Here is a 15,005-nt window from a genome sequence, read left to right as displayed (position 1 = left end):
GAGTCCTTTACTGACCGACTTTCGGGCTGGACTCTCCTCCAGTTGTCTCTCTTCTTGTTTTGATCCATTTCCATCCATACAGATAAGATATACGTCCCTATGAAGAGCAGTGGTCGCCTAGCAGCAACTGTTCCTGCTGGGCTCCAGGCTGTTGTCGGTGGAGAGTAAAGTTGTGTGTGTTGTCGGTGGATATGAGAGGGAGAGGAGTGTTTTCTACGTAAGACAGCCATGCCTGTAAGCCAGGTCAGGGGTTCACTGGTTTCCATGGCTTTGACTTTCCCTCCAGCCTCACCGCAGAGCCAGCTGTTGTCAGTTGTAGCCTCTTTCTTTTTCTCAACACTGAAATATCAGGCAGGGAAAACAAGAAAGATAGCCTCCTCTCTGAAAATATCCACTGTTTGCACTTCTTATACCCTTTGTTGGGTTGTGGCTATCGATCTCCACATTTAAGAAATGCCAGATTTTCAGAACAGACCTGACACAGAATGAATGGAGTTACACATTTATTTTCACTAGGCTATACATTTTTATCCAGTTTTTGTAAATGTTGAGATAGTGGAAACCTTCCCATTATCACTGGTGTGATTCACACCCATGCCTCCTTTGAGGACTGGGATTTGAATCAAATGTAAATACTTAAGTGCGTGCACAAACTCTTTGTCAATTCCCTCCCTTATGTATTTATTGAGTTCAGATATTCAGACCAAACAAAAACATTCCAACGGTTCCAACATGAATCCATGAGGTTCATTTGTTTTATTGTTCAGTTTATCATCGAGGGCTCTCATTTAACAATGTCCATCATCGGTTCCAAGAACTATTAAACTGAAACATCAAACGAGAAGGAGAAAGAACTTTCCAGAAGTCCTCTACCTCCAGGAATGGACTGCCAGTAGGCTCTTACGTCAGTGTCCCACACCCTCTGCAGTTAGTCAGTCAACCTTGGGAGGCTCAGTCAGTCAAGGGGAGGCAGGGGATTGTGAGTTTGGTGAGAGCGTAGTCTCTCAGCTCTGGTTCACTGAGAGGAGGTTGGAGAACAACCTTTTAAGTGTTTGCAGGTGTCCTTTTTGAGAGAGGAACACCGCCTTTCTCCTCTGATGTGTTTGTGCGTCGTTCACAATCTAGCTATCTAGCTTTCTTGCAGCCCGTCCATTCAGCCAGACTTGACTCAGACGTTATTTATTTTGGTGCTCTTCCTAAAGCCTTCCTGTCCTGGGTCTCTCTGTGTGTGAGCGTTTCCTCTCCATGGGCCCTCGTCAAAGGTAGTGCACTATATAGGGAATAGGGTGCCATTTGGGACGCGGTCCAAGGGTTGACCTTTTGACCTCACTGCACCTGGTCCACATATCCTCTCGGGTCACCATTCCGCTTATGTTGTCACACCTGTTGTGAATCAAGCATTCATTTTCTCAAGGTGTCATTTGATAGAATCAACTCAAAGTTTTTCAAGCTGTGATGACAGATATGGGTCAGTCAAAAGCCTCACCTGACCCGTTGCTCAGGAAAAGCTGCTCGACCATTCCACGGTTGTTGTTCTAGTTGTGTTGAAGAAGGAAGACGTGCAAAGGTCACGGGATTGTGCTTCTGTTCACCTGTGGTTGAAAAAGGAAGAGACAGCCAAATGTTACGTTGACAGCAACATGAAACCAAGCAGGGACTGCTTTAAACCGCGTGTCAACAGCCAGCATCTGATCAATGGAGTAATCCATCACAGGAATTCATATTTGCTATGTTGATAGTATCACTGTCACCCTTCTGAAAGTCTATAAATGCTGTGCTCTCCACTGACATTTCTGGTCGTAAGTCAGGGGACTTGCACTCTTTCCTCACTTGGGAGACTGGCCGTTTAACAACTTTGATATGTAGGTTAGCAGAACTCATTAGAATATTTACGATATTTATTACATGGACTTCAAAGATGTCCTTGAGTTGCTAAATGGATGTAAGGCGGGTACATAGATGGCAGCGCACGGGGAGAGTATTTACTGCTTTTTCTTCATCTCGCTCTCTCCTGCATCTCTCTCTTTCATCCACTACGGGGCATTTCCTGTGGCAGATAGTAGGCTCCTAGGCCTGCTAGTACGACAGGAAGCACTGAGCAGACACAAGCAGCCTTTGACAGGAAGGATGATAAATAGCTCATTTCCAAGATAGCATGCTCATTTCCAAGATACCTAAATTTCCTTTATAGTGCACTCTTTTTGACCAGGTTCCATAGGGCTCTGGTCAATAGTAGTGCACTATATAGGGAACAGGGTGCCATTTGGGATGCATCCAGCTACTTCTTTGTCTCGGCTCATTCACAAAGAGGATGTCCTCTCTCTTATCTTGCATTAATAGTTTAGAGGGGATATGGAAAAGGAGCATGTTACAAAGCAGAGGTTGCCTGGAGGAACTCAACTCTGGAATAACACCATGATGAACCAGCTACTAGCAGCATCAATAAAATATGGTGCTTTTAGTCAGTTTCACTGCTGGAACAAGCACCACAAGAGCACCCCAACAATAGGCTTTAATGGAACCGTGCTATTTGACACCACATCATGCTTTGTGTGTTTCTAAGACGACAGGGTAAAACAAATACACCATCTGAATCATGAATTTTTTATTTATTGGTAGTTTTGCTCATGGTTAAGAGAGAGCCGAAGCATAACATCCACTACTAGCATGTTTTATTACTGCGCACATACACTCACTAGCTGTGTAGAGATACACATACACTCACTAGCTGTGTAGAGATACACATACACACTCACTAGCTGTGTAGAGATACACACACACACTCACTAGCTGTGTAGAGATACACACACACACTCACTAGCTGTGTAGAGATACACACAAACACACTAGCTGTGTAGAGATACACATACACTCACTAGCTGTGTAGAGATACACACACACTCACTAGCTGTGTAGAGATACACACACACTCACTAGCTGTGTAGAGATACACACACACTCACTAGCTGTGTAGAGATACACACACACTCACTAGCTGTGTAGAGACACACACACTCACTAGCTGTGTAGAGATACACACACTCACTAGCTGTGTAGAGATACACACACACTCACTAGCTGTGTAGAGATACACACACACTCACTAGCTGTGTAGAGATACACACACACTCACTAGCTGTGTAGAGATACACACACACTCACTAGCTGTATAGAGATACACACACACACTAGCTGTGTAGTGGTACACACACACACACTAGCTGTGTAGTGGTACACATACACACACTAGCTGTGTAGTGGTACACATACACACACTAGCTGTGTAGTGGTACACATACACACACTAGCTGTGTAGTGGTACACATACACACACTAGCTGTGTAGAGGTACACATACACACACTAGCTGTGTAGAGGTACACATACACACACTAGCTGTGTAGAGATACACATACACTCACTAGCTGTGTAGAGATACACATACACACACTAGCTGTGTAGAGATACACATACACACACTAGCTGTGTAGAGATACACATACACTCGCTAGCTGTGAAGAGATACACATACACTCGCTAGCTGTGTAGAGATACACATACACTCGCTAGCTGTGTAGAGATACACATACACTCGCTAGCTGTGTAGAGATGCACATACACTCGCTAGCTGTGTAGAGATACACACATACACTCGCTAGCTGTGTAGAGATACACACATACACTCGCTAGCTGTGTAGAGATACACACATCCACTCGCTAGCTGTGTAGAGATACACACATCCACTCGCTAGCTGTGTAGAGATACACACATACACTCGCTAGCTGTGTAGAGATACACACATACACTCGCTAGCTGTGTAGAGATACACACATACACTCGCTAGCTGTGTAGAGATACACACATACACTCACTAGCAGTGTAGAGATACACACATACACTCACTAGCTGTGTAGAGATACACAAACACACGCTCACTAGCTGTGTAGAGATACACACACACTCACTAGCTGTGTAGAGATACACACACACACGCGCACACACTCACTAGCTGTGTAGAGATACACACACTCTCACTAGCTGTGTAGAGATACACACACACACTCACTAGCTGTGTAGTGAAACACACACACACTCACTAGCTGTGTAGAGATACACACAAACACACACACACACACACACTCACTAGCTGTGTAGATACACGCACACCCACTAGCTGTGTAGAGATACACAAGCCCACTAGCTGTGTAGAGACACACATACACACACACTCACTAGCTGTGTAGAGACACACACACACACACACTAGCTGTGTAGAGATACACACACACACACACACACTCACTAGCTGTGTAGAGATACACAAACACACGCTCACTAGCTGTGTAGAGATACACACACACGCGCACACACTCACTCGCTGTGTAGAGATACACACACACACTCACTCGCTGTGTAGAGATACACACACACACTCACTAGCTGTGTAAAGATACACACACTCTCACTAGCTGTGTAGAGATACACACATACACTCGCTAGCTGTGTAGAGATACACACATACACTCGCTAGCTGTGTAGAGATACACACATACACTCGCTAGCTGTGTAGAGATACACACATACACTCGCTAGCTGTGTAGAGATACACACATACACTCGCTAGCTGTGTAGAGATACACACATACACTCGCTAGCTGTGTAGAGATACACACATACACTCGCTAGCTGTGTAGAGATGCACATACACTCGCTAGCTGTGTAGAGATACACACATACACTCGCTAGCTGTGTAGAGATACACACATACACTCGCTAGCTGTGTAGAGATACACACATACACTCGCTAGCTGTGTAGAGATACACACATACACTCGCTAGCTGTGTAGAGATACACACACACACTCACTAGCTGTGTAGAGATACACAAACACACGCTCACTAGCTGTGTAGAGATACACACACACGCGCACACACTCGCTAGCTGTGTAGAGATACACAAACACACGCTCACTAGCTGTGTAGAGATACACACACACTCACTAGCTGTGTAGAGATACACAAACACACGCTCACTAGCTGTGTAGAGATACACACACTCACTAGCTGTGTAGAGATACACACACACACGCGCACACACTCACTAGCTGTGTAGAGATACACACACACACTCACTAGCTGTGTAGTGAAACACACACACTCACTAGCTGTGTAGAGATACACACAAACACACACACACACACACACTCACTAGCTGTGTAGATACACGCACACCCACTAGCTGTGTAGAGATACACAAGCCCACTAGCTGTGTAGAGACACACATACACACACACTCACTAGCTGTGTAGAGACACACACACACACACACTAGCTGTGTAGAGATACACACACACACACTCACTAGCTGTGTAGAGATACACAAACACACGCTCACTAGCTGTGTAGAGATACACACACACGCGCACACACTCACTCGCTGTGTAGAGATACTCACTCGCTGTGTAGAGATACACACACACACTCACTAGCTGTGTAAAGATACACACACTCTCACTAGCTGTGTAGAGATACACACACACTCACTAGCTGTGTAGAGATACACACACACACTCAGTAGCTGTGTAGAGAAACACACACACACACACACACACTCACTAGCTGTGTAGAGATACACACACACACACACACACACACACACACACTCACTAGCTGTGTAGAGATACACAAACACAAGCCCACTAGCTGTGTAGAGACACACACACTCACTAGCTGTGTGGAGATACACAACACACACTAGCTGTGGCTGGTGTGTTTCAGCGTCTTTTTCTTCTGCCTGGTATGTGAAGGCTATCTCCATGTTGACTGGTGTAGAGATGCATACAGACATCTTGCTATATACTTGGTATTGCCACTCTTATTTAAGCCTCAAGGTTGTTGTGAATAGCCACTTCTATGAATGACATACACATTGTTATGTGGGCTGAAGAAGAACCTTCAATACTGAGATTGATGGTTCTTATGTCCGTTACATTGGAACATTAAACATTTTGGTGTTCAGTTTAAGTCTATGGTTGCTTCTCAAATGAAACCCTTTTTCCTATATAGTGCACTATATTTTAGCATAATGCCATGTTTGGGAAGAGTTGTATTTTGGGGGGATTCCGTCTTTGTCTAGCAATTTGATGATCCAAACAAACCATTAAAACGTTTTCTCAGTTGAAATGTGATCAACCACAGCTCTCAAGCATGAGAGAAGAACACCTCATTTAAACAGATCTTATTTCTGGGAAGATGAGTTGAATCAACAACACTGGAACACTGGAGAGTAATATTTGTAGTGACATCTGATCAATCCTTCACCGCTCTCCAAACACTTTTTAATTGGAAAATAGGAGATTTAGGGCTGTGTAATCACAATCCAAATATTTCACCCAGACCCAAATTCCCACATGTGTTCTTGAGCTGAGAACACTGGAGCTCGTCTTTGCATAGCAACGTGTGCCTGCTCTGCCTTTCTGCCCTGCCTGCCTGCTCTGCCTTTCTGCCCTACCTGCCTGCTCTGCCTTTCTGCCCTGCCTGCCTGCTTGCTCTGCCTTTCTGCCCTGCCTGCCTGCTCTGCCTTTCTGCCCTACCTGCCTGCTCTGCCTTTCTGCCCTGCCTGCCTGCTCTGCCTTTCTGCCCTACCTGCTCTGCCTTTCTGCCCTGCCTGCCTGCTCTGCCTTTCTGCCCTGCCTGCATGCTCTGCCTTTCTGCCCTACCTGCTCTGCCTTTCTGCCCTGCCTGCCTGCTCTGCCTTTCTGCCCTGCCTGTCTGCGCTGCCTTTCTGCCCTGCCTGTCTGCGCTGCCTTTCTGCCCTGCCTGCCTTTCTGCCCTGCCTGCCTGCTCTGCCTTTCTGCCCTGCCTGCCTGCTCTGCCTTTCTGCCCTACCTGCTCTGCCTTTCTGCCCTGCCTGCCTTTCTGCCCTGCCTGTCTGCGCTGCCTTTCTGCCCTGCCTGTCTGCGCTGCCTTTCTGCCCTGCCTGCCTGCGCTGCCTTTCTGCCCTACCTGCTCTGCCTTTCTGCCCTGCCTGCCTGCGCTGCCTTTCTGCCCTACCTGCTCTGCCTTTCTGCCCTACCTGCTCTGCCTTTCTGCCCTGCCTGTCTGCGCTGCCTTTCTGCCCTGCCTACCTGCTCTGCCTTTCTGCCCTGCCTGCCTGCGCTGCCTTTCTGCCCTGCCTGCCTGCGCTGCCTTTCTGCCCTACCTACCTGCATGTCTGCCTGCCTGCCTCTGCCTGTCTGTCTGTATCCATGTATCTGATTGTTTTGGCAGCACAATTTCGATCTTTCATGCAGCTGTGAATATTTGTTAAGAAGGCCCACATCGAAAGTAAAATCATTCCTTTTTGCTCCTCACACTTCAAACACTTGGCAGTGCTCTGGGAGCCATGAGAACACGGTGGGTCTCTGGAGAACCCAGCAGCAGAAAGGCCAAAGCTAGCTTGTGTCCAAAATGGCACCATGTTCCCTATTTAGTGATCTACTGGTCAAAAGTAGTGCACTATATAGGGGAAAGGGTTCCATTTGAGACGCAGACCAGAGTCAAGCAGCTGCAGGGGAGGGGAGGGACCCAGCCGGTCTCTCTGAGGAGGCAATGATACTGGAAAATATTATATCAAAACCCCTTTTCTTTTCCTTTCAATTCACTCTCTCCACCAACTTTAAGAGTCCCCATTTAAGATTTGAATAATTGTATCATATATATTTTATTACATGTCGTTTATTGGCTTTTTCCTCCACCAACAAGCTTATTTGGGCCTTTTGTAGCTACGGGCTGTTTACTTGTGTTTTTGGCTTCAAAGTAGTTTTGTCCTCCAGTACTTTTCCAACTCCCACTCGTCTTTTACCTCCCCCCAGGTAGTGTAGGCCGTCTGTTGTGTTCGCTAGCCACGGGGCTCTCTCTTTCTTTCTCCCCTTCTCTCTATCTCTCTCTTCTTCCCCTCTCTCTAGCTCTCACTATCCCTCATGGAGGGAATGATACCTGCCTGAATTTTGGCCTATCTACTCAGCATAGACGGACATCCTTGTGTTCGGGCCCTTCCAAATCTTTTATTTATTTATTATTATTTTTATTTTTTGCAAATACACTGTCAATTTGAGAATCTAGGCCTTGGAGAGTTTTCACCCCACGAGACCCACCATGTTTAAATGTGATGTCTTTAATATTGCCTGCTGTCTTCCCCCTGGCTGGCCTGCACGGTCGGACAAAGCGTAGGTAGCTTCATTGAGAGCTGCCTTCATGGTTCAGGCTGAAGACTACTGTTGCCATATTGATTGTTATGCTTGACCTCTCTATGCGTTTAAGGTCCACTCTAGGGACAGATTGTGTTTCGACTTTAGCAAAGTAAGAACCTCATTCAAATATGAAAGGTATTTGTAATGATTTCCTGTTCTATTCTGTAATGTGAAATGAATTGGCCTATAGACCTATATTTCAGTTGGTTCAATTAAGTCCGCCAATATTAGTTATGCTCTTTCTCTTTTCGAACTATAAATACCCCATCTGACTGAGTGATAACCCTGAGAGCCACTGTGGCCTGCCTCTCCCATGTGAATTCCAAGCCCAGAGTTGCAGAACACAACCAATCTGTGTGCATCCATATGGCAGAGGCTTGGCATAAGCAAACCTGTCAGCCTCAGTCAGCGCAGGGAACTGGGACCTCACTGTGTAGAGTGCCTCAAATGGCACCTTATTCGCAAATAGTGCACTACTTTTGAGCCCTATGAGCCCTGGTCAAAGGTTGTAGACTATATTGGTGTTTGTCTCACTACGAGTAAAAGTGTATGCTTATCTAGACTGCGAAAGACTCTATTCAATTCAATGGAACTTTAGTTGTCTCCTTTAGGGCCATATCAGACTTTTCAGCAGTTTCCTCCTTACCCATCCAAGACTTTTATAAATGTTAAAGGACTAGTTCACTATTTTACTTGATGTTAGATGATTCCTTACCCTGAAAGTTGTCTATGGACCAGGAGAAACTATGATTCATGGTTCAGTTTACTTTAAACAGCCATTTCAAACTTTAGCAACCGCTAGCTAAAAATCTATGGAACAGATGTGAGCATGTTTACAAAAATGATGTCCAAATCATCTGAAATCAACTCCATATGTGGTTTGATGTTACTTCACCCTCCTGCTGTGTTCTGGTCAAATTGGACCGATTTACAAGTTTTCTCTCTGAAAAATGTAGTTAATTTAATCTGATTGTCATAAGGTTCCATGACTTTGTCCACACAGGGCATCTGAACACACATTTTCATAAAATATGGTGTGTTTTATTTAACTTTTGTACACCTGTGGTGTTCCGGTCATTAGAAGTAAATGTGTGAGACTACAATTAGTGTTTAAAATTGAGTTCAGGCACATGCCCATTCATCAGATGGACACACTTCCTCTCCCAGACCCCACATGCATGTGTGTTTGAGCACACACACACACACATCTCACTTCCCTTCTTGGCTTCCATTGCAACCCCCATGGGAATCTTTTCCCAATAGAATCTTTCCCACATGGGGACCACACCTGTTGGCATTCTCACAAACAATCGCAACATTGTTTCAACAATATATAGAACTTTTCTAGCAGCTCTGGTATATAAAGCTTTTTTGAGGCATTGCTCACAATTCATTTTGTGGCAGCACAATGACCAAACGATATACTGTATGTGAAGCTCTTGATCATATATTTGATCCTGACACTGGTGAGGAGGAGAGAGGCCAGGAAACTGACAGTGAAGATGCATTAGAGGAGGAAGTGTCAGAAGTTGAAGACATCACAGAATATGATCCAGACCAAGAGACAACCGATGTGGAACAACCCAGCGATGAGGAAGAGGGCCCTGCTGAGGTTGTTGTTACATTCCGGTCAAAGAATTTATCCTGGACTTCATCCCCACCTGAGAGGAGAGGTTGGCTGAAAATGTTATCAGGATGACCCCAGTGCCAATGAGATACGCCATATCCCGGGTTTATGACATAACATCCTGCTTCGAACTGTTCCTGACAGAGTCAATCGAAATGATAGTGATAAACATGACCAACTTGGAAGGGAGATGCATTTACCAAGACAACTGGAAGGAGGTAGACCGGACAGACGTCCAAGCATATGTGGATCTCTTGATTTTGTCCGGTTTGTACAGAACCAGAAACAAATTATCACCAGGTTATGGGATCCAGAGTCTGGTCGGGGGATTTTCCTGTGCCACTATTGGACTCCAGACATTTCAGGTGTTGTCTCGGGGGATTCGTTTCGACAACCATGATACAAGACCAGGCTGCCGTCAACAAGGCAAGCTGGCAGCGATCAGAGAGGTTTGGCGCTAGTGGGTGGAGCGCCTGCCACTCATCTATAAACCAAGTCCAGACATCACAGTGGATGAGCGTCTGGTCACATTTAGGGGACGCTGCCCATTCAAACAGTACATGCCAAGCAAACTGTGTAAATATGGAGTAAAGATATGTGATGCCAGGACAAGTTATGCCTGAAACATGTAGGTTTACACCTGCTGACCTGCTGGAAACCTGCTGGCGGTATTCTCGAAAGGAACCAAGCAAACCTTCTGACGGTGTTCCCGAAAGGAACCAGGCAAACCTTCTGACGGTGTTCTCGAAAGGAACCAGGCAAACCTGCTGACGGTGTTCCCGAAAGGAACCAGGGGAAGCGAGTGGTCCTGGAAATGACTGCAGGTTTCCAGGGGCACAACATAACATGTGACAATTTCTTCACCTCATATGCTCTTGGTCAGGAGCTGCTCCAAAGAAAATGACCATGGTGGGGAGGGTCAGAAGGTACAAGTCTGAGTTGCCTCCTGCCTTACTCACTACCAAGGACAGGGATCATTTTTCCTCTAAATGGATCTTCACCGATACACACACACACACTTGTGTCCTACTGCCTGAAGAAAAAGAAGAATGTGCTCCTGATGACAACTCTGCACAGGGATGCCGCTGTGAGTACCAGGGAGGACAGGAAGCCCAGCGCTGTCCTGGATTACAACAGGAACAGAGAGGAGCTGACAACCTTGATAAGGTGTGCTACTCTTTATCTTTCAAGTCTCATGTACTTTTTTTTTCTATTACCAGATTGTTTTATCTGCACCATAAAAATAAGACCTGTTGTTGTTTGGTGAAATGCGGAGTCCTGTTGTTGTTTGTGAACAATATGGAGTCAATTCTAGTCATTTGAATATGTAAATATGTTTTGGATGTGATAAGTTAAAACAACGCTTTGATGCAATTTTTCATGTTACTAATTATCACTTGTATGTACTCATTATTTTATTTACTGATTGTTGCACTTTTGCCGGTTACTGGCACATACTCTTGTAAGAGGATGACGGCACGTTGGCCCATGGTGGTGTTCTTCAACATCCTAGATGTGTCGGCCTACAACGAGCTTGACGTGTGGATGGAGGTGATTCCAGGCTGGAAACAGGGGAAATTCTTCAAGAGGAGACTATCCCTAGAAGAGTTGGGGGAAAGCCATGGTGGCACCCCTCACTCAAAGGCGCCAACACCTTCCTCCAACACCATCGTCTGCTGGATTGGTGAGAGATATACAAGGGCCAGAAGCTAGATCTACGGCCGGCAGAGACAGAAGAGACAAGAGGAAGAGGGGTGATCTGTGTGCACCAAGAGATGTCAAAACGAGCATTATGTGCCATAAACGCAGTGCATATATTTGCCAGGCACATGCAACAACCAGCCTGTATTGTCAACATGTGCATGAGAACAACACAAAATGTATATACCATTGATTGACAGATTGTGAACATTTTAATGTTTTTGTTATTGTTAGTACTGTTATTGTTACTGTTGGTCTTTAATGTGTTCAGACATACATTTTGTAATATGGTTCAGTTTTCACATGTATGAGCTCAGGTCAATGAGGCCTTACAGGCCATAAATAGCAAATAGAAGTTCAACACTTGTAATGTTCACAGGAACTTAAGTTGATAAAAAGATCTAACACAACATTAGGTGATAATATATGTATTATTATGGATTTATAATGAGCTATAATGGGGGCGGTTATTTTGGACCGGGAACACAGAATGAATGAACATGAAACGAACACAACAGGAGGTGATTTGGCCATAAAAAAAAACATGCTCACATTACTTCCATCGATTTGTAGCATGTGGTGGCTAAAGGCAGCTGAAGCTTGTAATGGCTATATATAGAGAACTGAACCATGAATTACAGTTTCTCCAGCCCCATAGACTACTTTCAGGGTGAGAAATCGTCTAACGTCACGCTGTAAAACAGTGAACTACTCCTTCAATAGAGTCATGTCAACTATAAGCACTCGAATGTCAAAGCCAAACCCCCTCATGTACTGTATGTATTTAGCAGACGCAGGCTAACTGTGATGTGGCTGTATTTGATCTAAGTGGAGTTGCCATGTAAGAGAGCTCTTGGTTTGTAATAATTTCCTTAGATATCGTAATAACATGGGGTCCTTAGAATATAATAGTATATGCCATTTAACAGACGCTTTTAACCAAAGTGACTTTTTCATCCTCAAATACATTTTCTCATGGGTGGCCACAGTGGGAATTGACCCTCGATCCTGACGTTGGAAAAGCGTCATGGTCTACCAACTGAGCCACACAATTCACTCTTCACAAACCCAGACACTCATTGAACGGGTTAGTGGCAGACAGACAAAAAAAAATCTATGTTCAAAAATATTTTTCAGCAGCCTTTAAGGAAACTAAGCACTGAACCTCTGCCTTGGCCCCAGAGTGAGTCACCTAGCAGATAGGTCCTATAGTAGCTTCACCGCCACAGGCTCAGCTGTCGCTCTGCGTTAGTGGTGCTTCGCCCTTTTAGGCCTGAACATCTCTCTGTGTACAAACACCACTGACCTTACCAAACACTGCTGGCTCCTACACAACGTGTGGGTGTGTGTGTGTGGAAAAAACACTTCCCCCTACACCGCTGGCTCCTACACAACACACGGCTCATTCATCAGGCTAAGTGACCCGCCACCAGCCAGCTTAGCACTTGTCTGTCCTACTCAGCTAGCGGAGTGGCAAGGTAGAGCTGTTGGGTTGGGTTGAGGCTGGGCAGGGCTGGAGCTAGGGCTGGTGGTAGAGCTGGTGGCTGGGGCTGTGTTGGATTGGGGCTGAGGCTGGGCAGGGCTGGAGCTAGGACTGGTGGTAGAGCTGGTGGCTGGGGCTGTGTTGGGTTGGGGCTGAGGCTGGGCAGGGCTGGGGCTAGGGCTGGTGGTAGAGCTGGTGGCTGGGGTTGTGTTGGATTGAGGCAGGGCTGGAGCTAGGGCTGGTGGCTGGGGTGCTGGGTTGGGGCTGGGCAGGGCAGGGCTGGAGCTAGGGCTGGTGGTAGAGCTGGTGGCTGGGGTTGTGTTGGATTGAGGCAGGGCTGGTGGCTGGGGTTGGGTTGGGGCTGAGGCTGGGAAGGGCTGGAGCTAGGGCTGGTGGTAGAGCTGGTGGCTGGAGTTGTGTTGTGTTGAGGCTGGGGCTGGAGCTAGGGCTGGTGGCTGGGGTTGGGTTGGGTTGGGGCTGAGGCTGGGCAGGGCTGGAGCTAGGGCTGGTGGCTGGGGTTGGGTTGAGGCTGGGCAGGGCTGGAGCTATGGGCTGGTGGCTGGGGTTGGGTTGAGGCTGGGCAGGGCTGGAGCTAGGGCTGGTGGCTGGGGTTGGGTTGGGTTGGGGCTGAGGCTGAGGCTGGGCAGGGCTGGTGGTTGGAGCTGGGACTCAGGCTGTGCTGTGCTGGTCAGGCAGGCAGCAGACCGGGTGACTGATGTAGTGAGTAATGTGTGTTTATGTTCCAGGGGAGCGGACTCAGCAGGGCTCCAGAGTGGTGGCCGTCCGGCTGCCCTTCACCGGCCCAGAGGAAGAAGAGGAGGAGGGCTCTGTCAGTCTGGGGCTCAGCACCGGAGGAGGAGGAGGAGGAGACACAGACTCATCAGGGAATGACATATTCTAGTGCTGCTGACCTGCTTTAGCCATTACTGAGACATTACAGAAGAATGCCTCCAAGACGCCTACTACTTCCATCTCCGTTTCATCACACTCAGTGGATCGATGGGGAGACCACTAAAGACTTCTTATCAGATCTGGACAGAGCTCAGCAGAGAGAGATAACATTCCATTTCTTGTGAAGATCTTCAGACATTCACTGTTTATTTACCTCTGGAACCAATAACCATGTGTTTGGACCAATTTGCCTGTCAGATAATCAATTTATTGTATGTAGCAATAATCAATGATTGTTTTTTTTTAGCAATAAAGTTGATACTTTTGAGTGTTTTAGTAACAACTGTTATATAAACTGATATCTTAACTTCATACTTACCCTATGCAAATGGTAAAAATGTCATTCAAATACACATTTTCATTTAAATACAGTCAACTCCAGGCATATCAGTTATGTGGTTGTTTTCATAGCTACATTGTGATATTCAGACAAGTCAGCCAGTCATTCAAATGTTTTGTTGAGTTATTCCCCGAGCCCATGTAAACAGTGTGATGTCATGGCCATGCTACTACAGTGCATTGCACTAGACTAGGAGATTGGCTTTTCACCTCATTACACACCCATTTGCTTTCCTGCTGCCCCAGATGAAGATAGTATCTCCGTCCCAAATGGCACCCTATTCCCTGCACTATGTTTGACCAGGGCCCGAAAGGTAGTGGACTATGTAGGGAATAGTGAATTTGTGACTCAGCCAGTATATCTGATGTTGCTGTGCTGTACGCAACACTAACAACGCCAGCCTAATGAGCATCCTGTTTCAATTCACCAAGTGTGCCAAGAGGAGAAACTAAAAGAGCGTTCCTCTCCCTCCTAGCTAAACCAAAGAGAAGTCGTCTAGTTGGGTCCCATTTCTTATCCAAAGTTCACCAAATGAAGGCGATATGTTGAATCTGCTATAAACTGCTGTTCACTCTCTATGGAGTTAGCCTGGACTCCAAACAGAATATCGCTCCATTTGACTAGTGTTTCACTTCACAGATAGACTGAATCAGTAAAGGGCTGTAGATAAGT

The 15,005-nt window shown here is 46.1% G+C and overlaps 1 protein-coding gene across 1 annotated transcript in view; it reads left to right on the top strand.

The window, feature by feature from the left end:
- kiaa0586 (KIAA0586 ortholog) overlaps positions 1-14,261 on the top strand; it is a 129,402-nt gene extending 115,141 nt beyond the window's left edge. The window contains 1 exon segment of the mRNA XM_029687723.2: positions 13,789-14,261. Within this exon segment, the coding sequence (XP_029543583.2) occupies positions 13,789-13,943 (155 nt within the window). The 3' untranslated portion in view covers positions 13,944-14,261.
- The last annotated feature ends 744 nt before the right edge of the window (positions 14,262-15,005 follow it).

Source organism: Oncorhynchus nerka, linkage group LG18, assembly GCF_034236695.1.
Source record: "Oncorhynchus nerka isolate Pitt River linkage group LG18, Oner_Uvic_2.0, whole genome shotgun sequence".
NCBI classification, from domain to species: domain Eukaryota; kingdom Metazoa; phylum Chordata; class Actinopteri; order Salmoniformes; family Salmonidae; genus Oncorhynchus; species Oncorhynchus nerka.
The sequence above is the reverse complement of the archived record's forward strand: the minus strand, read 5'-3'. Positions and strand labels throughout refer to the sequence as shown.